Source organism: Panulirus ornatus, chromosome 46 (genome assembly GCF_036320965.1).
Source record: "Panulirus ornatus isolate Po-2019 chromosome 46, ASM3632096v1, whole genome shotgun sequence".
In the NCBI taxonomy this organism is placed as follows: domain Eukaryota; kingdom Metazoa; phylum Arthropoda; class Malacostraca; order Decapoda; family Palinuridae; genus Panulirus; species Panulirus ornatus.
This window is the reverse complement of record NC_092269.1, coordinates 11,977,012-12,003,168: the sequence shown is the minus strand read 5'-3', so window position 1 is coordinate 12,003,168 and position 26,157 is coordinate 11,977,012. Positions and strand designations below refer to the sequence as shown.

Here is a 26,157-nt window from a genome sequence, read left to right as displayed (position 1 = left end):
CCTGTGTGAGCATGTAAATGAGTGGTGGTAACTAAATGTAACCCAACCACTTCCGCTCTACATCATGATACTGTCATCAGCATGATCAGACTCCACCCGATTCTGGTTATGCTGTTTGTAATGAGTCACCTAGAGAGGTATCATTGGAACACAATCTCATCAAAAATCTTATCACTCCAAGAGAGTCCATCCTTCCCCTGACACTGAATGTGGTGTAGCCCTAAAGCTCAAGTAGACCCTAAAGATGGGGTCCTTCAGGTTACATAACAATATCATTAGTCTAAGCAGATTGCTCTATGGTCACTGTGTCCCTAAAAATGAATATCTGCTAGCTTCACATAATATAAGATGATTGAAATAAATTAATCCTCCTTGGAATGTCATATCTTCAGAAGTAAAAAGGATTTTTGATCCATAACCACTTTGGTGCTCACTATGATGCTTAGAAAGCTCTGTATAAAGGTAAGAAAAATAATGCAATCATTACAAAAAAAGCTAGCTATACAGCACCATGAGAAAATGTGAGAAATCTGACTATTGGCAAAATTAGCAATGAAAAATCAAATGGTAAATACCTGGATTTACAGTATATGTACAAACACAATAACTCAAATATCTTACTTGATAAGCTCCAAGCAGAGTTCTGTTACAATCCTGGCATGCCGGACAATGTTGCTGCCCTTCTGATTAAACTTCTCTGTGTTAGTTGCAATATACCGAACATCAAACTGAACAGCATTTATGCGTCGATAAAACCGGTTATCTAGCCTGCTCTGAAAAACAATAACGAAACACCAATAATAAATGAATTTCTTTTTGTTACCCGAGACTGCAAGAGCAACAGAAGCCCTGATCAAGGTCATCCCATTAACGCTATATATTAATCATTATCATCATACCTGAACACCATTTCCTGAATCCGTGAGGTAGTGCTAAGAAACAGAAGAATGGCCCATTCACTCATATACACATTATCTATTTATTTATTTTGCTTTGTCGCTGTCTCCCACGTTAGCCAGGTAACGCAAGGAAACAGACGAAAGAATGGCCCAACCCTACCCACATACTCATGTATATATATACACATCCACAGCAGTGTGGTTTCAGAAGTGGTAGAGGATGTGTGGATCAGGTGTTTGCTTTGAAGAATGTATGTGAGAAATACTTAGAAAAGCAAATGGATTTGTATGTAGCATTTATGGATCTGGAGAAGGCATATGTTAGAGTTGATAGAGATGCTCTGTGGAAGGTATTAAGAATATATGGTGTGGGAGGCAAGTTGTTAGAAGCAGTGAAAAGTTTTTATCGAGGATGTAAGGCATGTGTACGTGTAGGAAGAGAGGAAAGTGATTAGTTCTCAGTGAATGTAGGTTTGCGGCAGGGGTGTGTGATGTCTCCATGGTTGTTTAATTTGTTTATGGATGGGGTTGTTAGGGAGGTGAATGCAAGAGTTTTGGAAAGAGGGGCAAGGATGAAGTCTGTTGGGGATGAGAGAGCTTGGGAAGTGAGTCAGTTGTTGTTCGCTGATGATACAGCGCTGGTGGCTGATTCGTGTGAGAAACTGCAGAAGCTGGTGACTGAGTTTGGTAAAGTGTGTGAAAGAAGAAAGTTAAGAGTAAATGTGAATAAGAGCAAGGTTATTAGGTACAGTAGGGTTGAGGGTCAAGTCAATTGGGAGGTGAGTTTGAATGGAGAAAAACTGGAGGAAGTGAAGTGTTTTAGATATCTGGGAGTGGATCTGGCAGCAGATGGAAACATGGAAGCGGAAGTGGATCATAGGGTGGGGGAGGGGGCGAAAATTCTGGGAGCCTTGAAGAATGTGTGGAAGTTGAGAACATTATCTCGGAAAGCAAAAATGGGTATGTTTGAAGGAATAGTGGTTCCAACAATGTTGTATGGTTGCGAGGCGTGGACTATGGATAGAGTTGTGCGCAGGAGGATGGATGTGCTGGAAATGAGATGTTTGAGGACAATGTGTGGTGTGAGGTGGTTTGATCGAGTAAGTAACGTAAGGGTAAGAGAGATGTGTGGAAAAAAAAAGAGCGTGGTTGAGAGAGCAGAAGAGGGTGTTTTGAAATGGTTTGGTCACATGGAGAGAATGAGTGAGGAAAGATTGACCAAGAGGATATATGTGTCAGAGGTGAAGGGAACGAGGAGAAGAGGGAGACCAAATTGGAGGTGGAAAGATGGAGTGAAAAAGATTTTGTGTGATCGGGGCCTGAACATGCAGGAGGGTGAAAGGAGGGCAAGGAATAGAGTGAATTGGAGCGATGTGGTATACCGGGGTTGACGTGCTGTTGGTGGATTGAATCAAGGCATGTGAAGCGTCTGGGGTAAACCATGGAAAGCTGTGTAGGTATGTATATTTGCGTGTGTGGACGTATGTATATACATGTGTATGGGGGTGGGTTGGGCCATTTCTTTCGTCTGTTTCCTTGCGCTACCTCGCAAACGCGGGAGACAAAAAAAAAAAAGAAAAAAAAAATCCACACACACAATATATACATACCTATACATCTCAACGTATACATATATATACACCCACAGACATACATATATACACATGCACATAATTCATACTGTCTGCCTTTATTCATTCCCATCGCCACCCCGCCACACATGAAAATCACCACCCCCTCCCCCCAAATGTGTGCGAGGTAGCACTAGGAAAAGACAACAAAGGCTACTTTTGTTCACATTCAGTTTCTAGCTGTCATGTAATAATGCACCGAAACTACAGCTCCCTTTCCACATCCAGGCCCCACAGAACTTTCCATGGTTTACCCCAGACGCTTCACATGCCCTGGTTCAATCCATTGACAGCACGTTGACCCTGCTATACCACATCGTTCCAATTCACTCTATTCCTTGCATGCCTTTCACCCTCCTGCATGTTCAGGCCCCAATCACTCAAAATCTTTTCACTCCATCTTTCCACCTCCAATTTGGTCTCCCACTTCTCCTCGTTCCCTCCACCTCCGACACATATATCCTCTTGGTAAATCTCTCCTCACTCATTCTCTACATGTGATCAAACCATTTCAAAACACCCTCTTCTGCTCTCTCAACCACACTGTTTTTACTACCACACATCTCTCTTACCCTATCATTATTTACTTGATCAAACCACCTCACACCACATATTGTCCTCAAACATCTCATTTCCAGCACATCCACCCTCCTTCGCACAACTCTATCCATAGCCCACGCCTCGCAATCATATAACATTGTTGGCACCACTATTCCTTCAAACATACCCATTTTTGCTTTCCAAGATAATGTTCTCGACTTCCACACATTCTTCAACACTCCCAGAACTTTCGCCCCATTCCCCACCCTATGATTCACTTCCGCTTCCATGGTTCCATCCGCTGCCAAATCCACTCCCAGATATCTAAAACACTTCACTTCCTCCAGTTTTTCTCCATTCAAACTTACCTCCCAATTGACTTGTCCCTCAACCCTACTGTACCTATTAACCTTGCTCTTATTCACATTTACTCTTAACTTTCTTCTTTCACACACTTTACCAAACTCAGTCACCAGCTTCTGCAGTTTCTCACATGAATCAGCCACCAGCGCTCTATCATCAGCGAACAACAACTGACTCACTTCCCAAGCTCTCTCATCCCCAACAGACTTCATACTTGCCCCTCTTTCCAAAACTCTTGCATTCACCTCCCTAGCAACCCCATCCAGAAACAAATTAAACAACCATGGAGACATCACACACCCCTGCCGCAAACCTACATTCACTGAGAACCAATCACTTTCCACTCTTCCTACACGTACACATGCCTTACATCCTCGATAAAACTTTTCACTGCTTCTAACAACTTGCCTCCCACACCATATATTCTTAATACCTTCCACAGAGCATCTCTATCAACTCTATCATATGCCTTCTCCAGATCCATAAATGCTACATACAAATCCATTTGCTTTTCTAAGTATTTCTCACATACATTCTTCAAAGCAAACACCTGATCCACACATCCTCTCCCACTTCTGAAACCACACTGCTCTTCCCCAATCTGATGCTCTGTACATGCCTTCACCCTCTCAATCAATACCCTCCCATATAATTTACCAGGAATACTCAAAAAACTTATACCTCTGTAATTTGAGCACTCACTCTTATCCCCTTTGCCTTTGTACAATGGCACTATGCACGCATTCCGCCAATCCTCAGGCACCTCACCATGAGTCATACATACATTAAATAACCTTACCAACCAGTCAATAATACAGTCACCCCCTTTTTTAATAAATGTGTGGTAATAAAAAGAGTGTGGTTGAGAGAGCAGAAGAGGGTGTTTTGAAATGGTTTGGTCACATGGAGAGAATGAGTGAGGAAAGATTGACCAAGAGGATATATGTGTCAGAGGTGGAGGGAACGAGGAGAAGTAGGAGCACCTATGAGGAGATTGAGTGTACAATGGCAAAGGGTGAGAGTAAATGAAGAAAAAAAAGTAAGTGAGAAATTGGTAGGTATTCAGGGCAGCAGAACTGGCATGTACAGAAGATGGACGTGGCATGTGAAAGATGGGAGGTGGGCAGATTACTAATGGTAGTGAGTGGTATGACGAAAAAGGAAAGTTACTAATGAAAGAGAAAAGGAAGGCATTTGGGTATTACAGGTTAAACTTCTTTCATCCAGCAAGCTTTGAATCTGGCCACTGCCAGACCACAGATAATGCCATAAAACATAAAATGACCCCTATGGGAACACCCTATGTAAACATATTCCCAACCCCTAGTCTTGCTAATATTATCAAAGTTGGAACAAAGCTTAAAACAGGAATTAATAACCATTAAATCTTTTCAAACAAGTTTTTTTTTTTGTTACATCAGTTTACATCAAAAGTATCTCCAGATGGAGACTCCTTGGGCAAGGGTTTTTCGTGCCATATGACACCAATACAAGGCAGATTCATTAGCATTATACACTTGTTCTGGGGCCAAGTTTTCCACTACCACTAAATGTGCAAATTCACCCAAAAACTTTGTCACAGCTTTTTGATGACTAGTTTATGTAATGAACAACCATAGGTTGGTAGTTGGCTCTGTTTGAATCTTACTATTGTTGTCTTATTGTTATCAAGTCAGCCAGCCCATGCTGCATCAGTCCCAGCCAGGCAGCCAGCCCATGCTGCATCAGTCCCAGCCAGGCAGCCAGCTTGCACACGCTCTCTCGCCCTGTACATATTGCTGTCGGTTGTTTGATAGAGCACTGGAGTTTTTATACATTCTTTTAATACATCCTTACACTACAAGCTTCCATGTCAGCACTACGGTTTCCTCCATACACGGTATGTGCTGAAATTTCATGTCTCCACTTGAACTTGTCCAACCATCCTTTTGAAAATTCACAGTCATAGTCTAGCTTTAGTCCTCCATGAAAAGCTTTGGCATGCTCGATAAGCATCTCCCCAGAAATTATTACACTTTTATTACGTCGGAGCTTAAACCACTTTACAGGTGCACTGTCAAACTCTGTACTCATGGCACCTTTCAAAGTTTTCCAAAACTTTAAACTTTTCTGGCTTTCATTTTCAGCAAAAAAAAATAAAAAAATAAAAGAATATATGAAATTAACAAGATTGTTAATTAGCTTGGCTGCTGTGTATACAGATTTTGGCACCTTAGCACTGATATTAGCGCTACCCAGGTGGCAGATCCACAAACTAATGGCAGCAAATTCATGACATGCCAGACCACAGAGGGCAGGATAAGAGAGGTACAACCTGTACTTACAAGGAGTGCAAATGATTGGGAAATGTATAAGAGATAGTGGCAGAAGGTCAAGAAGAAGGTGCAAGGGTTGAAAACAGGACAAATGAGAGTTGGGGTGAACAAGTGTCAGTAAGCTTTAGGATTTATTTATCTATTTTGCTTTGAACTGTCTCCCGTGTTAGCGAGGTAGCGCAAGGAAACAAATGAAAGAATGGCCCAACCCATACACATGTATATACATACATGTCCAAACACGCAAATATACATACCTATACATCTCAACGTATACATATATATACACACACAGACATATACATATATCCACATGTACATAATTTATACTGTCTGCCTTTATTCATTCCCATCACCACCTCACCACACATGAAATAACAACCCCCACCCACCTCATGTATGCGAGGTAGCGCTAGAAAAGACAACAAAGGCCCCATTCGTTCACACTCAGTCTCTAGCTATCATGTAATAATGCACCCAAACCACAGCTCCCTTTCCACATCCACGCCCCACAGAACTTTCCATGCTTTACCCCAGACGCTTCGCATGCCCTGGTTCAATCCATTGACAGCACGTCGACCCCAGTATACCACATCGTTCCAATTCACTCTATTCCTTGCACGTATTTCATCCTCCTGCATGCTCAGGCCCCGATCACTCAAAATCTTTTTCACTCCATCTTTCCACCTCCAATTTGGTCTCCCACTTCTCCTCATTCCCTCCACCTCTGACACATATATCCTCTTGGTCAATCTCTCCTCACTCATTCTCTCCATTTGACCAAACCATTTCAAAACACCCTCTCCTGCTGTCTCAACCACACTCTTTCTATTACCACACATCTCTCTTACCCTTACATTACTTGCTCGATCAAACCACCTCACACCACATATTGTCCTCAAACATCTCATTTCCAGCACATCCACCCTCCTCTGCACAACTCTATCCATAGCCCACGCCTCACAACCATACAACATTGTTGGAACCACTATTCCTTCAACATACCCAATTTTGCTTTCTGAGATAATGTTCTCGACTTCCACACATTCTTCAAGGCTCCCAGAATTTTCGCCCTCTCCCCCACCCTATGATTCACTTCTGCTTCCATGGTTCCATCCACTGCCAAATCCACTCCCAGATATCTAAAATACTTCACTTCCTCCAGTTTTTCTCCATTCAAACTTACCTCCCAATTGACTTAACCCTTAACCCTACTGTACCTAATAACCTTCCTCTTATTCACATTTACTCTCAACTTTTTTCTTTCACACACTTTACCAAACTCAGTCACCAGCTTCTGCAGTTTCTCACACGAATCAGCCACCAGCGCTGTCATCAGCGAACAACAACTGACTCACTTCCCAAGATCTCTCATCCACAATAGACTGCATACTTGCCCCTCTTTCCAAAACTCTTGCATTCACCTCCCTAACAACCCCATCCAGAAACAAATTAAACAACCATGGAGACATCACACACCCCTGCCGCAAACCTACATTCACTGAGAACCAATCACTTTCCTCTCTTCCTACACGTACACATGCCTTACGTCCTCGATAAAAACCTTTCACTGCTTCTAACAATTTGCCTCCCACACCATATATTCTTAATACCTTCCACAGAGCATCTCTATCAACTCTATCATATGCCTTCTCCAGATCCATAAATGCTACATACAAATCCATTTGTTTTTTGAACTATTTCTCACATACATTCTTCAAAGCAAACACCTGATCCACACATCCTCTACCACTTCTGAAACCACACTGCTCTTCCCCAATCTGATGCTCTGTACATGCCTTCACCCTCTCAATCAATACCCTCCCATATAATTTACCAGGAATACTCAACAAACTTATACCTCTGTAATTTGAGCACTCACTCTTATCCCCTTTGCCTTTGTACAATGGCACTATGCAAGCATTCTGCCAATCCTCAGGCACCTCACCATGAATCATACATACATCAAATAACCTTACCAACCCATCAACAATACAGTCACCCCCTTTTTTAATCAATTCCACTGCAATACCATCCAAACCCGCTGCCTTGCCGGCTTTCATCTTCCGCAACGCTTTTACTACCTTTTCTCTGTTTACCAAATCATAAACTTTAGGAAGAATAAGATATTTTTTTGGAAGGAGGTTAGAAATGTGCAAAAACCCAAGAGAATGAATAGGAACATCTGTGAAGGGCACAAAAGGGGACATAGTAATAGGCAGCAATGAAGCGAGGGGAAGATGGAATAAATATCTTGGACTAATGAATGTGGTTGATGACAGGGTGGGAGATGCAGGATGTTTGTGTCACGGTGGTACGTGAAGTGAGAGATTCATGAAGAATCTTTTAGTGAAGAAAGGAAAGGTGATGAAAGTCAAACAGTAAAGGAATGAAAAGTGGCAAGGTAGCTGGAGTGGATAGTATTGCTGATGAATCTATTAAGAAAGGGGGTGACTGTGAGGTTGATTGGTGAGGTTGGATTTTCCATGTGTGTATGGATCATGGTGAGGGGGGCCTGAGAATTAGCAGAATGCATGTATCGCTCCAGCATATAAAGGCAAGATATAGGTGAGCGTTCAAATTACAGGAGTATAAGTTTGAGTGGACCTGGCAAGTTGTATGGGAGAGAAGTGATTGAAATAGTGAAGCCATGTACAGAACATCAGATTGGGAAGGAAAAGTGTGGTTTCAGAAGGGGTAGAGAATGTGTGGATCAGGTGTTTGCTTTGAAGATTTGTGTGTGAGAGGGCAGTGGAGGAAAGGTCGCAAAAGGCTATGCTAGATGCTAGCTAGAGTTGCGAGAAGATTATTCATAGACTCTGACCATATCACAGTTCTTGGTGGGATGAGGAACAGGGTGAAGTGGAGGTAAAAAATGGAAAAGGAAAAGTGTTGGCAGGGGAGATGAATGATAAGTGCAGTAAATGCAGGAATGTAGTCATGTGTGAATAAGGTGTTTAAAATTTTTAAACAAAGACTGTTAAAAGGTTGTGGAATAACTAGTTGGATACAGGGTTGTTCAATATGAGAATTGGTGTGGAAATGCATGGTGGATGGATGAGATTAGAAATGCTGTGGAAGAGAACAGAAAGGTATATGATAGATTGCTCAAAAGAACTGAAACAGCATTTCAGCAAAGGAGGATGGAAGAATATATAACATGTAAGTGGAATGTTTAGAAGCTGATGGAGGAAAACTAACAAGGAATAAATGAAGATTTTAGAAGAATGTTGAAAGAAAAATTTAAGGAAAATAAGAAGTTGTGCCATTGTACAAAGGCAAAGGGGATAAGAGTGAGTGCTTAAATTACAGAGGTATAAGTTTGTTGAGTATTCCTGGTAAATTATATGGGAGGGTGTTGATTGAGAGGGTGAAGGCATGTACAGAGCATCAGATTGGGGAAGAGCAGTGTGGTTTCAGAAGTGGTAGAGGATGTGTGGATCAGGTGTTTGCTTTGAAGAATGTATGTGAGAAATACTTAGAAAAGCAAATGGATTTGTATGTAGCATTTATGGATCTGGAGAAGGCATATGATAGAGTTGATAGAGATGCTCTGTGGAAGGTATTAAGAATATATGGTGTGGGAGGTAAGTTGTTAGAAGCAGTGAAAAGTTTTTATCGAGGATGTAAGGCATGTGTACGTGTAGGAAGAGAGGAAAGTGATTGGTTCTCAGTGAATGTAGGTTTGTGGCAGGGGTGTGTGATGTCTCCATGGTTGTTTAATTTGTTTATGGATGGGGTTGTTAGGGAGGTAAATGCAGGAGTTTTGGAAAGAGGGGCAAGTATGAAGTCTGTTGGGGATGAGAGAGCTTGGGAAGTGAGTCAGTTGTTCTTCGCTGATGATAGAGCACTGGTGGCTGATTCATGTGAGAAACTGCAGAAGCTGGTGACTGAGTTTGGTAAAGTGTGTGAAAGAAGAAAGTTAAGAGTAAATGTGAATAAGAGCAAGGTTATTAGGTACAGTCGGGTTGAGGGTCAAGTCAATTGGGAGGTAAGTTTGAATGGAGAAAAACTGGAGGAAGTAAAGTGTTTTAGATATCTGGGAGTGGATCTGTCAGCGGATGGAACCATGGAAGCGGAAGTGGATCATAGGGTGGGGGAGGGGGCGAAAATTCTGGGAGCCTTGAAGAATGTGTGGAAGTCGAGAACATTATCTCGGAAAGCAAAAATGGGTATGTTTGAAGGAACAGTGGTTCCAACAATGTTGTATGGTTGCGAGGCGTGGGCTATGGATAGAGTTGTGTGCAGGAGGATGGATGTGCTGGAAATGAGATGTTTGAGGACAATGTGTGGTGTGAGGTGGTTTGATCGAGTAAGTAACGTAAGGGTAAGGGAGATGTGTGGAAATAAAAAGAGCGTGGTTGAGAGAGCAGAAGAGGGTGTTTTGAAATGGTTTGGGCACATGGAGAGAATGAGTGAGGAAAGATTGACCAAGAGGATATATGTGTCGGAGGTGGAGGGAACGAGGAGAACTGGGAGACCAAATTGGAGGTGGAAAGATGGAGTGAAAAAGATTTTGTGTGATCGGGGCCTGAACATGCAGGAGGGTGAAAGGAGGGCAAGAAATAGAGTGAATTGGATCGATGTGGTATACCGGGGTTGACGTGCTATCAGTGGATTGAATCAGGGCATGTGAAGCATCTGGGGTAAACCATGGAAAGCTGTGTAGGTATGTATATTTGCGTGTGTGGACATATGTATATACATGTGTATGGGGGTGGGTTGGGTCATTTCTTTCATCTGTTTCCTTGCGCTACCTCGCAAACGCGGGAGACAGCGACAAAGCAAAAAAAAAAAAAAAAAAATCCACCACATATCTTGCCCAGCAGGAGTAACAGCTATCTAGCACATTTCCAATGCCTGTAACACATGCATATGCATGTGAGAATAAATGTGTGAAAGGGCACAAATGTAGCGAATTTACAAATCAATCATTATTTGTGAATATGCACTAGGAGTGTGCAAATGGGTGCAAGTATAAATGGGAATGAATAAAGGCAGACAGTATGAATTATGTACATGTGTATGTATGTATATGTCTGTGTGTGTATGTATATGTATACGTTGAGATGTATACGTATGCATATTTGCGTGTGTGGACGTGTATGTATATACATGCGTATGTGGGTGGGTTGGGCCATTCTTTCGTGTTTCCTTGCGCTACCTCGCTAACGCGGGAGACAGCAACAAAGCAAAATAATAATAATAATAATAATAATAATAATAATAATAATAATAATAATAATAATAATAATATTTCAAGAGGCAAACCTTTAACCAAATACATAAAATTCTAAAAATTCAAACTAAACATACCTTGATAGTGGTGAGATCCATTGGGTAATCTATTATTAAAGCATACATTGGGTAAACATTAAGATCCACAGGAACAAGGAAAGGCTCAGCAATGGCTAAACTCATGATCTTGGAGAGACTGTGGGAAATTCTATCACATTCAAGATCTGGGTCACGTCCAGCCCATTCTTCATCTGTTGGCGAGTATAGAAGCTCTTCTAATTCTTCCTGTTTAACAGGCACACTTCCTCCTGTCTCCACCACCTCCACTGAGTTAAAAGAAATAAATGTTATCAATAACATATCCTACAAACACGTAGTTTTAAGAAAAAGAAAAGGCATACAAGATATATGAAATTCCCTTTAAAGTATGAGTTCTATGTACATGAACACTGTATGTTCTCCTGAGTTGCATACTTAAGATCTGTCTAAAACATGTGCAAAAAGTAGAGAAAACAAAGCAGTCACTTACTTAGGTGGCAAGCATATATATATATGTGGGACCCATATCTCTTTACACATTCATTTGCATCATACAATCATATAATTTGGTAAACAGAAAAGAGGTAGTGAAAGCTTTGCGAAACATGAAAGCCAGCAAGGTGGTGGGTTTGGAAGGTACTGCTGTGGAATTTATTAAAAAAGGGGGTGACTGTGTTGTTGACTGGTTGGTGAGGATATTCAATGTATGTATGGTCCATGGTGAAGTGCCTGAGCATTGGTGGAATGCATGCATAGTGCCAGTGTACAAAGGCAAAGGGGATAAAGGTGAGTGTTCAAATTACAGAGGTATAAGTTTATTGAGTATTCCTGGAAAATTATATGGGAGGGTATTAACTGAGAAGGTCAAGACATGTACAGAGCAACAGATTGGGGAGGAGCAGTGTGGTTTCAAAAGTGGTAAAGGTTGTGTGGATCAGGTGTTTGCTTTGAAGAATGTATGTGAGAAATAGAGATGCAGAAGGATTTGTATGTAGCATTTATGGATCTGGAGAAGGCATATGAGAGAGTTGATAGAGATGCTCTGTGGAAGGTATTAAGAATATATGGTGAGGGAGGTAGATTGCTAGAAGCAGTGAAAAGTTTTTATCAAGGATGTAAGGCATGTGTATGAGTAGGAAGAGAGGAAAGTGACTGGTTTTTATGCACGAGACCGGGTTATAGTGATGGGTAATTTGAATGCAAAAGTGAGTAATGTGGCAGTTGAGGGAATAACTGGTGTACATGAGGTGTTCAGTGTTGTAAACAGAAATGGTGAAGAGCTTGTAGATCTATGTGCTGAAAACTGGTGATTGGGAATACCTGGATATACATAAGAGATATACATAAGTTTGCATATGTAAGTAGGAGAGATGTGTTAATTGACAGGCGTGTGAAAGAGAGACTTTTGGATGTTAAAGTGCTGAGAGGTGCAACTGGAGGGATGTCTGATTATTATCTTGTGGAGGCGAAGGTGAAAATATGTAGAGGTTTTCAGAAAAGAATAATGTTGGGGTGAAGAGAGTGGTGAGAGTAAGTGAGCTTGGGAAGGAGACTTGTGTGAGGAAGTACTAGGAAAGACTGAGTACAGAATGGAAAGAGGTGAGAACAAAGGACATAAGGGGAGTGGGGGAGGAATGGGATATATTCAAGGAATTAGTGATGGCTTGCACAAAAGATGCTTGTGGCATTAGAAGCGTGGGAAGTGGGCAGATTAGAAAGGGTAGTGAGTGGTGGGATGAAGAAGTAAGATTGTTAGTGAAGGAGAAGAGAGAGGCATTTGGATGATTTTTGCTGGGAAATAATACAAATGAATGGGAGATGTATATAAGAAAGAGGCAGGAGGTCATGAGAAAGGTGCAAGAGGTGAAAAAGAGGGCAAATGAGAGTTGGGGTGAGAGAGTACCATTAAATTTTACGGAGAATACAAAGATGTTTTAGAAGGAGGAAAATAAGTGTGTAAGACAAGGGAACAAATGGGAACATCAGTGAAGTGGGCTAATGGGGAGGTGATGACAAGTAGTGGTGATGTGAGAAGGGGATGGAGTGAGTATTTTGAAGGTTTGATGAATGTGTTTGATAATAGAGTGGCAGATATAGGGTGTTTTGGTCAAGGTGGTGTGCAAAGTGAGAGGGTTAGGGAGAATGATTTGGTAAACAGAGAAGAGGTAGGAAAAGCTTTGCACAAGATGAAAGCCGGCAAGGCAGCGGGTTTGGATGGTATTGCAGTGGAATTTATCAAAAAAGGGGGTGACTGTATTGTTGACTGGTTGGTAAGGTTATTTGATGTATGTATGACTAATGGTGACGTGCCTGAGGATTGGCAGAATGCTTGCATAGTGCCATTGTACATAGGCAAAGGGGATAAGAGTGAGTGCTCAAATTACAGAGGTATAAGTTTTTTGAGTATTCCTGGGAAATTATATGGGAGGGTATTGATTGAGAGGGTGAAGAAATGTACAGAGCATCAGATTGGGGAAGAGCAGTGTGGTTTCAGAAGTGGTAGAGGATGTGTGGATCAGGTGTTTGCTCTGAAGAATGTATCTGAGAAATACTTAGTAAAGCAAATGGATTTGTATGTAGCATTTATGGATCTGGAGAAGGAATAGGATAGAGTTGATAGAGATGCTCTGTGGAAGGAATTAAGAATATATGGTGTGGGAGGCAAGTTGTTAGAAGCAGTGAAAAGTTTTTATCGAGGATGTAATGCATGTGTATGTGTAGGAAGAGAGGAAAGTGATCAGTTCTCAGTTAATGTTGGTTTGCAGCAAGGGTGTGTGATGTCTCCATGGTTGTTTAATTTGTTTATGGATGGGATTGTTAGGGAGGTGAATGCAAGAGTTTTGGAAAGAGGGGCAAGTGTGAAGTCTGTTGTGGTTGAAAGAGCTTGGGAAGTGAGTCAATTGTTGTTCGCTGGTGGCTGATTCGGGTGAGAAACTGCAGAAGCTGGTGACTGAGTTTGGTAAAGTGTGTGAAAGAAGAAAGCTGAGAGTAAATGTGAATAAGAGCAAGGTTATTAGGTACAGTAGGGTTGAGAGACAAGTCAATTGGGAGTTAAGTTTGAATGGAGAAAAACTGGAGGAAGTGAAGCGTTTTAGATATCTGGGAGAGGATTTGGCAGCGGATGAAACTATGGAGGCGGAAGTGAATCATAGGGTAGGGGTGAAAGTTCTGGGAGCGTTGAAGAATGTGTGGAAGTCGAGAACATTATCTTGGAAAGCAAAAATGGGTATGTTTGAAGGAATAGTGGTTCAAACAATGTTATATGGTTGCATGGCATGGGCTATGGATAGATTTGTCCGGAGGAGGGTGGATGTGCTGGAAATGAGATGTTTGAGGACAATATATGGTGTGAGGTGGTTTGATCGAGTAAGTAATGATAGGGTAAGAGAGATGTGTGGTAATAAAAAAAGTGTGGTTGAGAGAGCAGAAGAGCGTGTTTTGAAATGGTTTGGTCACATGGAGAGAATGAGTGAGGAAAGATTGACCAAGAGGATATATGTAACAGGTGGAGGGAACAAGGAGAAGTGGGAGACCAAATTGGAGGTGGAAAGATGGAGTGAAAAAGATTTTGAGTGATCGGGGCCTGAACATGCAGGAGGGTGAAAGGCGTGCAAGGAATAGAGTGAATTGGAACGATGTGGTATACCGGGGTCGAAATGCTGTCAATGGATTGAACCAGAGCATGTGAAGCGTCTGGGGTAAATCATGGAAAGTTCTGTGGGGCCTGGATGTGGAAAGGGAGCTGTGGTTTCGGTGCATTATTACATGACAGCTAGAGACTGAGTGTGAACGAAAGTTGCTTTGTTGTCTTTTCCTAGCGCTACCTCGCACACGTTTGGGGAGAGGGGGTTGTTATTTCATGTGTGGCGGGGTGGCGATGGGAATGAATAAAGGCAGACAGTATGAATTATGTACATGTGTATATATGTATATGTCTGTGTGTGTATATATATATGTATACGTTGAGATGTACAAGCATGTATATTTGCATGTGTGGACGTGTATGTATATACATGTGTATGTGGGTGGGTTGGGCCATTCTTTCGTCTGTTTCCTTGCACTACCTCGCTAACGCGGGAGACAGCGAAAGTAAAATAAAAAAAAATATATATATACGTATATATATGCACTTAAATGCCCATGAACGCGCATATAAATACATGTACACATCAACAAATGCATACATATACACACACACATACACAAACACATACATATATACACATGCACATATTCATACTTGCTTGCCTTCATCCATTCTGCCACTACCTCCCCACACATGAAATAGCATCGCTACCCCCGCTTCAGTGAGGTGGCGCCACGATAAAAATAACAACATTCGTTAACACTCATCTCTAGTCATCATGTGTTATGCATTGAAAGCACAGCTATCTATCCACATCCAGGCCCCATAGACGTTTCCATGGTTTACCCCAGATGCTTCACATGCCCTGGTTCAGTCCATTGACAGCACAGCGACCCCAAAATACCACATCGTTCCAATTCACTCTATTCCTTGCACACCTTTCACCCTCCTGTATGTTCAGGCCCCAATTGCTCAAAATCTTTTTCACTCCATCCTTCCACCTCCAATTTGGTCTCCTGCTTCTCCTTTTCCCATCCACCTCTGACACATATATCCTCTATGTCAATCTTTCCTCATTCTTTCTCTCCATATGTCCAAACCATTTCAACACACCCCTTTCTGCTCTCTTAACCACACTCTTTTTATTTCCACATATCTCTCTTACCCTTTCATTACTTACTCGATCAAACCACCTCACACCACGTACTGTCCTCAAACATTTCATTTCCAACACATCCACCCTTCTCTGTACAACCCTATCTATATCCCATGCCTCAAAACCATTTAATATTGTTGGAACTACTATTCATTCAAACATGCCCATTTTTGCTCTCTGAGACAATGTTTTCTCCTGCCACACATTCTTCATCTCTCACCGAACCTACAACCCCTTCCCCACCCTGTGACTCACTTCCTCTTCCATGGTTCCATCTGCTGCTAAGTCCACTCCCAAATATCTAAAACACTCCACTTCCTCCACTTTTTTCATTCAAACTTACATCCCAATCAACTTGTCCCTAAACCCTACTGAACCTAATAAAATTGCTCTTATTCACATTTACTCTCATCTTTCTCCTTTCACACATTTTTCCAAACTCAGTAACCAACTTCTACAGTTTCTCACACAAATCAGCCACCACAGCTGTATCATCAGTGAACAACAACAGACTCACTTCCCAGTACCTTTCATCCACACCAGACTGCATACTTGCCCCTCTCTCCAAAACTCTTGCATTTACTTATCTAACCATCTCATCCATAAACAAATTAAATAACCATGGAGACATCAAACACCCCTACCGCAAAGCAACATTCACTGAGAACCAATCACTTTCCTCTCTTTCTACTCATACACATGCCTTACATCCTTGGTAAAAACTTTTCATTGCTTCTAGCAACTTACATCCCACACCATATACACTTAAACATTCCACAAAGTATGTCTATCAACCCTACCATATGCCTTCTCCTGATCCTGTTTTTCTAAGTATTTCTCACATACATTCTTCATAGCAAACACCTGATCCACACATCCTCTACCACTTCTGAAACCACACTGCTCTTCCCCAATCTGATGCTCTGTACGTACTTTCACCCTCTCAATCAATACCCTCCCATATAATTTCCCAGGAATACTCAACAAACTCATGCTTCTGTAGCTTGAACACTCACCTTTATCCCCTTTGCCTTTATACAATGGCACTATGCATGCATTCCGCCAATCCTCAGGCACTTCACCATGGTCCATACACACAGCGAATATCCTTACCAGCCAATCAAGAACACGATCACCCCCTTCTTTAATAAATTCCGCTGCAATACCATCCAAACGCGCCACCTTGCTGGATTTCATCTTCCACAAAGCTTTCACAACCTCTTCTCCCTTCATCAAATCAGTCTCCCTGACCCTCTCACTTTGGACAGGTTTTTTGGGGTGTGAGTCTGAACATAGAAAAACTGGAGGAAGTAAAAGTTTTAGATATATGGGAAAGGACACGGCGAAGATTGGAACCATGGAGGAGAGAACGGTGGGGGGAGATGGTGCAGGTTCTGGGAGCGGTGAAGAATATGTTGAAAGAGAGAACATTACCTGGCAGGGCAAAAATGGTTATGTATGAATATAAGTGGTCCCAACAATTTGATATAAAAGTGAGGCATAAGCTATAGATAAGGCTGTTCGGAGGAGGGTTGGAAATGAAATGTTTGAGGGCAGTATGTTATGTGAGGTACTTTGATCAAGTTAAGAAAAGGTAAAAAAGATGTGCGCAGCAAAAAGTGTAGTTGAGAGAGCAGAAGAGGGTGTGATGAAATGGTTTGGACATATGGAGAGAATAAGAAAAGAAAGGTTGACAAAGAGGATATATGTGTCAACAGAGGAGGGAACAAGGAAAATGGGGAGACCGAATTGGAGATGGAAGGATGGAGTGAAAAAGATTTAGAGTGATCAGGGCCTGAACATTCAAGAGGATGACAGCCATGCATGGGACAGAGCGAATTGAAATGGACTATGGGACGACGTGCTGTCATCAATGGACTGAACCAGGGCATGTGAAGCATCCAGGGTACACTATGAAAAGGTCTGTGGGGTCAGGCTGTGGATGGGGAGCTATGGCTTTGGTGCATTACACATCACAGCATGAGAATGAATGTGAGTAGATGTGACCTTTCATTGTCTGTTCCTGATAATACCTCCCTAATGCAAGAAATGGCAAGTATGAAAAAAAAAAGTAAAAATCCTGAAACACTGACCACAGCACACCATCTACATAATACCTAAGCAATAAATGAGCTTGTATGGTAGCAAACAGCAGGAATCTTTACAGCATTCAATGTTAAAAATTTCTGTCTGTGCTGCTGAAGGTTGCTAGCGGCTGGAACTGGGTCAATAACTTCACATATCTGGCAGTCTTTAATTAATCAAAAGTAGACTGAAAATGAGCAAGTCTTTGCAAACACAGTTTAATGCTCAGCTATGGGTAAGCAAGTCCAGTGTTTTTTCATCAGAAATACTGAAGGTTGGAAAGTCTTAACCTTACTTTCCAAGAGATCCCATATAAAATGTTTCCTATAAAAATGGAGAGAAATTGCATAGGGACTTATAGATAGTTACTTACTATTTTCTTCAATCACCTCCATATCCCATGGGCTCAAACGTTCTCGCTCCCCATTGTCCCACAAGACACGATAACACATGAACATAGAATCTTGGAATTCAGGTAGGTGTGGCTCCTGACTCTCTACTGTGCCCAGCCACCATGCATCATCAATAATACATCGGAATCTGTCACCTGGTAGAAAGCATAATAAATGAAAATGTAAAATCATGACAAAATTAATTCACATTTCTTCAGAAAATCATTCAAGTAAAATCAAGCATCACAATGAATCATGACCATCTTCATATCTAAGCACATATTTAGCAAAAATGTAACTCCTCAACTTACCCATGTGCAAGTCAAGGCAAGCAATTCTTCTACAAATCATCTTTAGCACCTCTATTTAAATTTAAGGCTACTCACTGGACCTGTGTAGTTGCCATATTGGGCTAAAGAAAACTGATTTCCCCAAGCTTCCTAAGAAGGAAACTGAGTGACTTTAGCTATGTTTACAGGACTAAGCAGATGAACCTGAAATACTTGACTGTCTTAAGATTGTGAGGAGAGATATTTCATGGACAATCACTCTTACATCATTGAAAGTGACTGATTTGGGTGAGAAACTGCATTAGTTTGGTAAAGTGTGTGAAAGAAGAAAACTGAGAGTAAATGTGAATAAGAGCAAGGTAATTCGGTTCAGTAGGGTTGAGGGACAAGTTAAATGGGAGGTAAGTTTGAATGGAGAAAAACCGGAGGAAATGAAGTGTTTCAGATATATGGGAGAGGACTCAGCAGCAGATGGAACTATGGAAGTGGAAGCGAGTCACAGGTTGGGGGAAGGAGCAAAGGTTCTGGGAGCGTTGAAGAATGTGCAGAAGGTGAGAACGTTATCTTGGAGAGCAAAAATGGGTATGTTTGAAGGAATAGTGGTTCCAAAAATGTTATATGGTTGTGAGACCAGGGCTGAAGATAGGGTTGTGCGGAGGGTGGATGTGTTGGAAATGAGATGTTTGAAGACAATATGTGGTGTGAGATGGTGTGATCGAGAAAGTAATGAAAGGGTGAGAGAGATGTGTGGTAATAAAAAGAGCATGGTTGACAGAGCAGAAGAAGGTGTGTTGAAATGGTTTGGACACATGGAGAGAATGAGTGAGGAAAGATTGACAAAGAGGATATGTGTGTTTGAGGTGGAGGGGAGGAGAAGGAGAAGCAGGAGACCAAATTGGAGGTGGAAGGATGGAGTGAAAAAGATTTTGAGCGATTGGGGCCTGAGCATAAAGGATGGTGAAAGGCATGCAAGGAATAGATTGAATTGGAATGATGTGGTATAACAGGATTGACGTGCTGTCAATGGATTGAACCACGGAATGTAAAGCATCTGGGGTAAACCATGAAAAGGTCTAAGGGGCCAGGATGTGGAAAGAGAACTGTGGTTTTGGTGCATTACACATGATAGCTAGAGACTGAGTGTGAATGAATGTGGCCTTTTTTTGTCTTTTCTTGGCACTACCTCGCTGGTGTGTGTGTGTGTGTGTGTGTGTGTGTGTGTGTGAGTGTGTGTGTGCTGTGTCATGTGTGGTGGGGTGGCAATGGGAATGGATGAAGGCAGCAAGTATGAATATGTACATGTTTTCATACATATTTGCCATTTCCTGCATTAGCAAGGTAGTGTTAAGAACAGAGGACTAAGCCTTGGAGAGAAAATTCACAAATGATAGTTCATAACCTTGAGGTGGGGTGTGGGATGTGTTTATGAACCAGTACGAATGGTGAGGTAAGGGAGGTAAAATACACTGGGCGAAGGCTGGCTGCGACATGGAACTGGCACCATGCACGGTGGGCAGTCAGGGATGAGGTCTTGTGTAAGGGAATTCTGTACACTTGTCTTCTGAATATAGTACTCGAGTTATCCATCTAGTTTCCTTACCCAGGACCTTCTACAATTTTCCCTTGAGTTTACTCATACTTACTCATTCCTTAACTCCCATTTGCCCTCTTTTTCAACCCCTGCAACTTCCTCTTGACTTCTTGCCACTTTCTCTTACACATATCCCAATCATTTTGCACTCCTTTCCTGAGAGTAGCACCCATATACCTCTCTTTTCTCTTTCACAACCAACTCTACTTCTTTATCCCACCACTCACTACCCTTTCCAACCAGCCCACCTCCAACCATAAGCATGCCATACACATCTCTCACATATATCAGCACTGCTTCCCTATATACCTCACATTCCTCAACACCTCCCCTATCTTCATTTACCCTCACCTTTTGCCTTTGTACAATCAATCACTTCTAGTATTTCTTCACATAAGTCTCTTTTTCCAAGCTCATCCATTACGTTTCTTCTTTTTCAAAAACCTCTACAGATTTTCACCCTTGCCTCCACAATATAATGATCTGACTTTCCAGTAGCTGCCCATCTCAAGCACATTAACATCCAAATGTCTCACTTTTGTATGCCTATCAATTACTAAGTAATCAAATAATGCATGCTGACCATTTTTCCTATTCATGCTGACCATTTTTCCTATTCATCTTTACTACAAAATCTAATCAACACATCCTCTATATTTCCTAACACCCACTTGCTCCTCACTTATTCTACACTCAGTCACTTCCATCACTCTGTCAATCAACACTTCCATACATTTTTCCTGGGGATATGGGAGAAAGAATACTTCCCACGTATTTCCTGTGTGTCATAGAAAGCGATTACAGGGGGCAGGAGCAGAAGCTGTTAACACTCCCCTTCTTATATTTCAATTTCTAAAGGGAGGAAACAGGAGTCAATCAGGGAGTGCTCATCCTCTTCAACGGCTCAGACTTGGGTGTCTGAATGTGTTTCGATGTAGCCTTGATGAGAAGAAAGGAGAGAGAGGTACGATGTTTGAGGAAAGGAACCTGGATGTCTTGGTTCTGTGTGTAACAAAGCTCAAGGGTAAAGTCTAGGGAGTACAGACAGGGGTTGGTGAGAGGAATAGAGCTAAGGAAGGAGTAGCATTACTCCTAAAGCAGGAACTGTGGGAGTGTGTGATAGAGTGTAAGGAGGTAAATTCTAGATTGATGCAGGTAAAACTAAAAGTGGATGGAGAGAGATGGGTGATTACTGGTGCCTATGCACCTCATCATGAGAAGAATGATCATAAGAGGCAAGTGTTTTGGGAGCAGTTGATTGAGCGTGTTAGCAGTTTTGGTGCACGAGACAGGGTATTAGTGATGGGTGATTTAAATGGGAATTTAAATTGGATTAAATGTTAATTGATAGGCATGTAGAAGAGAGACTTTTGCAAGTCGATGAGCTGAGAGGGGCAGCTAGAGGGATGTTTGATCACTATCTTGTGGAGGCAAGGAGAAGATTTGTAGAGGTTTTCAAGAAAAGAGAGAGAATGTTGGGGAGAGGAAAGTGGTGAGAGTAAGTGAGCTTGGAAAGGAGACTTGTGTGAGGAAGTACCAGAAGAGATTAAGTGTAGAATGGCAAAAGGTGAGAGCAAATGACATGAGGGGAGTGGGTGAGGATTGGGAAGTATTTAGGGAACCAGCGATGGCTTGTACAAAAGATCCATATTGCATGAGAAAGGTGGGAAGTGGGCAGATTAGAAAGGGTAGTGAGTGATGGGATGAAGAAGTAAGACTGCTAGTGATGGAGAAAAGAGAGGCGTTTGGATGATACTTATAGGGAAGTTGTGCAAATGACTGGGAGATGAATAAAAGAAAATGGCACGAGGTTAAGAGCAAGGTGCAAGGGTTGAAAAAGAGGGCAAATGAGAGTTGGGGTGAGAGCGTGTCATTAAATTTTAGGAGAATAAAAAGATGTTTTGGAAGGAGGTAAATAACGAGCATAAGACAAGAGAACAAATAGGAACATCGGTGAAAGGGCAAGTAGGGAGGTAATAACAAGTAGTGATGAAGTGAGATGATGATGATGATAGAGTGGCAGACATAAGGTGTTTTGGTCAGGGTGGTGCATGAGGTGAGAGGGTCAGGGAGAGTGGTTTGGTAAAGAGAGAAGAGGTAGTGAAAGCTTTGCAGAAGATGAAATGCGGCAAGGCAGTGGGTTCGGATGGTATTTCAGTGGAATTTATCAAAAAAGGTGGTGACTGTGTTGTTGACTGATTGGTAAGGATATTCAATGTATGTATGGATAATGGTGAAGTGCCTGAGGAATGGCGGAATACATGCATCGTGTCATTGTACAAAGGCAATGGGGATAAAGGTGAGTGTTCAAACTACAGAGGCATAAGTTTGTTAAGTATTCCTGGGAAATTACATGGGAGGGTATTGACTGAGAGGGTGAAGGCATGTACAGAGCAGCAGACTGGGGAAGAGTAGTGTGGTTTCAGAAGTGATAGAGGATGTGTGAATCAGGTGCTTGCTTCGAAGAATGTATGTGAGAAATACTTAGAAAAACAGATGGATTTATGGATCTGGAGAAGGCATATGATAGGGTTAATAGAGATGCTTTATGAAAGACTTTAAGAGTATATGGTGTGGGAGGTAAGTTCCTAATAGCAGTATAAAGTTTTCACCAAGGCTGTAAGCATGTGTACAAATAGGAAGAGAGGAGAGTGATTGGTTCCCAGTGAATGTCAGTTTATGGCAGGGGTGCGTGATGTCCCCATGGATGTTAAATTTGTTTATGGATGGGGTTGTTAGGGAGGTAAATGCAAGAGTTTTGGAGAGAGGGGCAAGTATGCAGTCTGATGGGGAGGAGAGGACCTGAGAAGTGAGTCAGTTGTTGTTCGCCAATGATACAGCTCTAGTGGCTGATTCCTGTGAAAAACTGCAGAAGTTGCTGACAGTTTGGGAAAGTGTTTGAAAGGAGAAAGCTAAGAGTAAACATGAATAAGAGCAAGGTTATTAGGTTCAGCAGGGTTGAGGGACAAGTTAATTGGGATGTAAGTTTGAATGGAGAAAAATTGGAGGAAGTGAAGTGTTTTAGATGTCTGGGAGTGGACTTAGCAGCGACTGGAGCCATGGAAGGGGAAGTGAGTCACAGGGTGGGGGAGGTGGCAAAGGTGCTGGGAGCAACGAAGAATTTGTGGAAGGAGAAAACATTATCTCAGAAAGCAAAAATGGGTATGTTTGAAGGAATAGTAGTTCCAATAATGTTATATGGTTGCGAGGTATAGGTTATAGATAGGGTTGTACAAAAAAAGGTGGATGTGTCGGAAATGAAATGTTTGAGAATAATACGTGGTGTGAAGTGGTCCGATCGAGTAAGTAATGAAAGGGGAAGAGAGATATGAGGAAATAAAAAGAGTATGATTGAGAGAGCAGAAGAGGGTGTGTTGAAATGGGTTGGACATATGGAGAGAATGAGTGAGGAAAGATTGACAAAGAGAATATATGTGTCAGAGATGGAGAGAACAAGAAGTGGGAGACCAAACTGGAGGTGGGAGGATGGAAAGAAGAATTTTACAATCAGAGCCTGAACGTACAGGAAGTGAGAGGCATACAAATAATAGAGTGAACTTGAACGATGTGGTATACCAGGGTCATGCTGTCAATGGATTCAACCAGGGTATGTGAAGCACCTGAGGTACACCATGGAAAGGTCTGTGGGGCCTGGATGTGGATAGGGAGCTGTGGTTTTGGTGCATTACACATAACAACTAGAGAATGACTGTGAATGAATGTGGTCTTTTTGTCTGTTTTCCTTGTGCTACCTCGCTGAAGCAGGGGGTAGCAATGTTGTTTCCTGTGGGGCAGGATAGCAACAGGAATGGATGAAGGCAAGCAAGTATAAATATGTACATCAATATATATGTATATCTGTGTAAGTGTATATGTTGATATATATGTATATGTATGTATATATGCATATATTGGCATTTATGTATATAAATATCTAGATTGATATGGGTAAAACTGAAAGTTGATGAAGATAGATGGATGATTATTGGTGCATATGCACATGGGCATGAGAAGAAAGATCATGAGAGGCAAGTATTTGGGAGCACCTGAATGAGTGTGTTAGTAGTTTTGATGCACAAGCCCGGATTATAGTGATGGGTGATTTGAATGCAAAGGTGAGTAATGAGGCAGTTGAGGGAATAATTGGTATACATGGGGTGTTCAGTGTTGTAAGTGGAAATGGTGAAGAGTTTGTAGATTTATGTGCTGAAAAAGGACTGGTGATTGGGAATACTTTGTTTAAAACAAGAGATATTCATAAGTATACGTATGTAAGTAGGAGAGATAGCCGGAGAGCATTATTGGATTACATGTTAATTGATAGGTGCTTGAAAGAGAGACTTTTGGATGTTAATGTGCTGAGAGGTGCAACTGGAGGGATGTCTGATCATTATCCTGAGGAGGCGAAGGTGAAGATTTGTAGAGGTTTTCAGAAAAGATGAGAGAATGTTGGCGTTAGAGGTTTTCAGAAAAGATGAGAGAATGTTGGCGTGAAGAGAGTGGTGAGAGTAAGTGAGCTTGGGAAAGAGACTTGTGCGACGAAGTACCAGGAGAGACTGAGTACAGAATAGAAAAAGGTGAGAACAAAGGAGGTAAGGGGAGTGGGGGAGAAATGGGATGTATTCAGGGAAGCAGTGATGGCTTGCACAAAAGATGCTTGTGGCATGAGAAGCGTGGGAGGTGGGTACATTAGAAAGGGTAGTGAGTGGTGGGATGAAGAAGTAAGATTATTGGTGAAAGACAAGAGAGAGGCATTTGGATGATTTCTGCAGGGAAATAATGCAAATGAGTGGGAGATGTATAAAAGAAAGAGGCAGGAGGTCAAGAGAAAGGTGCAAGAGGTGAAAAAGAGGGCAAATGAGAGTTGGAGTGAGAGAGTATCATTAAATTTTAGGGAGAATAAAAAAGATGTTTTGGAAGGAGGTAAATAAAGTGCGTAAGACAAGGGAGCAAATGGGAACTTCAGTGAAGGGTGCTAATGGGGAGGTGATAACAAGCAGTGTTGATATGAGAAGATGGAGTGAGTATTTTGAAGGTTTGTTGAATGTGTTTGATGATAGAGTGGCAGATATAGGGTGTTTTGGTAGAGGTGGTGTGCAAAGTGAGAGGGTTAGGGAGGATGATTTGGTAAACAGAGAAGAGGAAGGAAAAGCTTTGCAGAAGATGAAAGCCGGCAAGGCAGCGGGTTTGACTGGCATTGCCGTGGAATTTATTAAAAAAAGGGGGGTGAATGTATTGTTGACTGGTTGTTTAGGTTCTTTAATGTATGTATGATTCATGGTGAGGTGCCTGAGGATTAGCGGAATGCTTGCATAGTGCCATTGTGCAAAGGCAAAGGGGACAAAGGTGAGTGCTCAAATTACAGAGGTATAAGTTTTTTGAGTATTCCTGGGAAATTATATGGGAGGGTATTGATTGAGAGGGTGAAGGCAAGTACAGAGCATCAGATTGGGGAGGAGCAGTGTGGTTTCAGAAGTGGTAGAGGATGTGTGGATCAGGTGTTTGCTTTGAAGAATGTATGTGAGAAATACTTAGAAAAGCAAATGGATTTGTATGTAGCATTTATGGATCTGAAGAAGGAATATGATAGAGTTGATAGAGATGCTCTGTGGAAGGTATTAATATATGGTGTGGGAGGCAAGTTGTTAGAAGCAGTGAAAAGTTTTTATCAAGGATGTAAGGCATGTGTACGTGTAGGAAGAGAGGAAAGTGATTGGTTCTCAGTGAATGTAGGTTTGCGGCAGGGGTGTGTGATGTCTCCATGGTTGTTTAATTTGTTTATGGATGGGGTTGTTAGGGAGGTGAATGCAAGGGTTTTGGAAGGAGAGGCAAGTATGCAGTCTGTTGTGGATGAGAGAGCTTGGGAAGTGAGTCAGTTGTTGTTCGCTGATGATACAGCGCTGGTGGCTGATTCATGAGAGAAACTGCAGAAGCTGGTGACTGAGTTTGGTAAAGTGTGTGAAAGAAGAAAGTTGAGAGTAAAAGTGAATAAGAGCAAGGTTATTAGGTACAGTAGGGGGGTTGAGGGTCAA

At 41.8% G+C, this 26,157-nt stretch overlaps 1 protein-coding gene across 6 annotated transcripts in view; it reads right to left on the bottom strand.

Annotated features, from left to right (window-relative positions):
* Positions 1-26,157, bottom strand: part of BRWD3 (bromodomain and WD repeat-containing protein) — a 385,638-nt gene that overhangs the window by 121,136 nt on the left and 238,345 nt on the right. For all 6 annotated transcript variants that reach the window (XM_071688832.1, XM_071688831.1, XM_071688833.1 and 3 more), the window contains 3 exons: positions 18,226-18,399; positions 11,065-11,312; positions 622-773 (listed from right to left, as the gene is read on the bottom strand). In XM_071688832.1, coding sequence (XP_071544933.1) covers positions 622-773; positions 11,065-11,312; positions 18,226-18,399 — 574 coding nt within the window. The remainder of the gene's footprint in view (positions 1-621; positions 774-11,064; positions 11,313-18,225; positions 18,400-26,157) is intronic.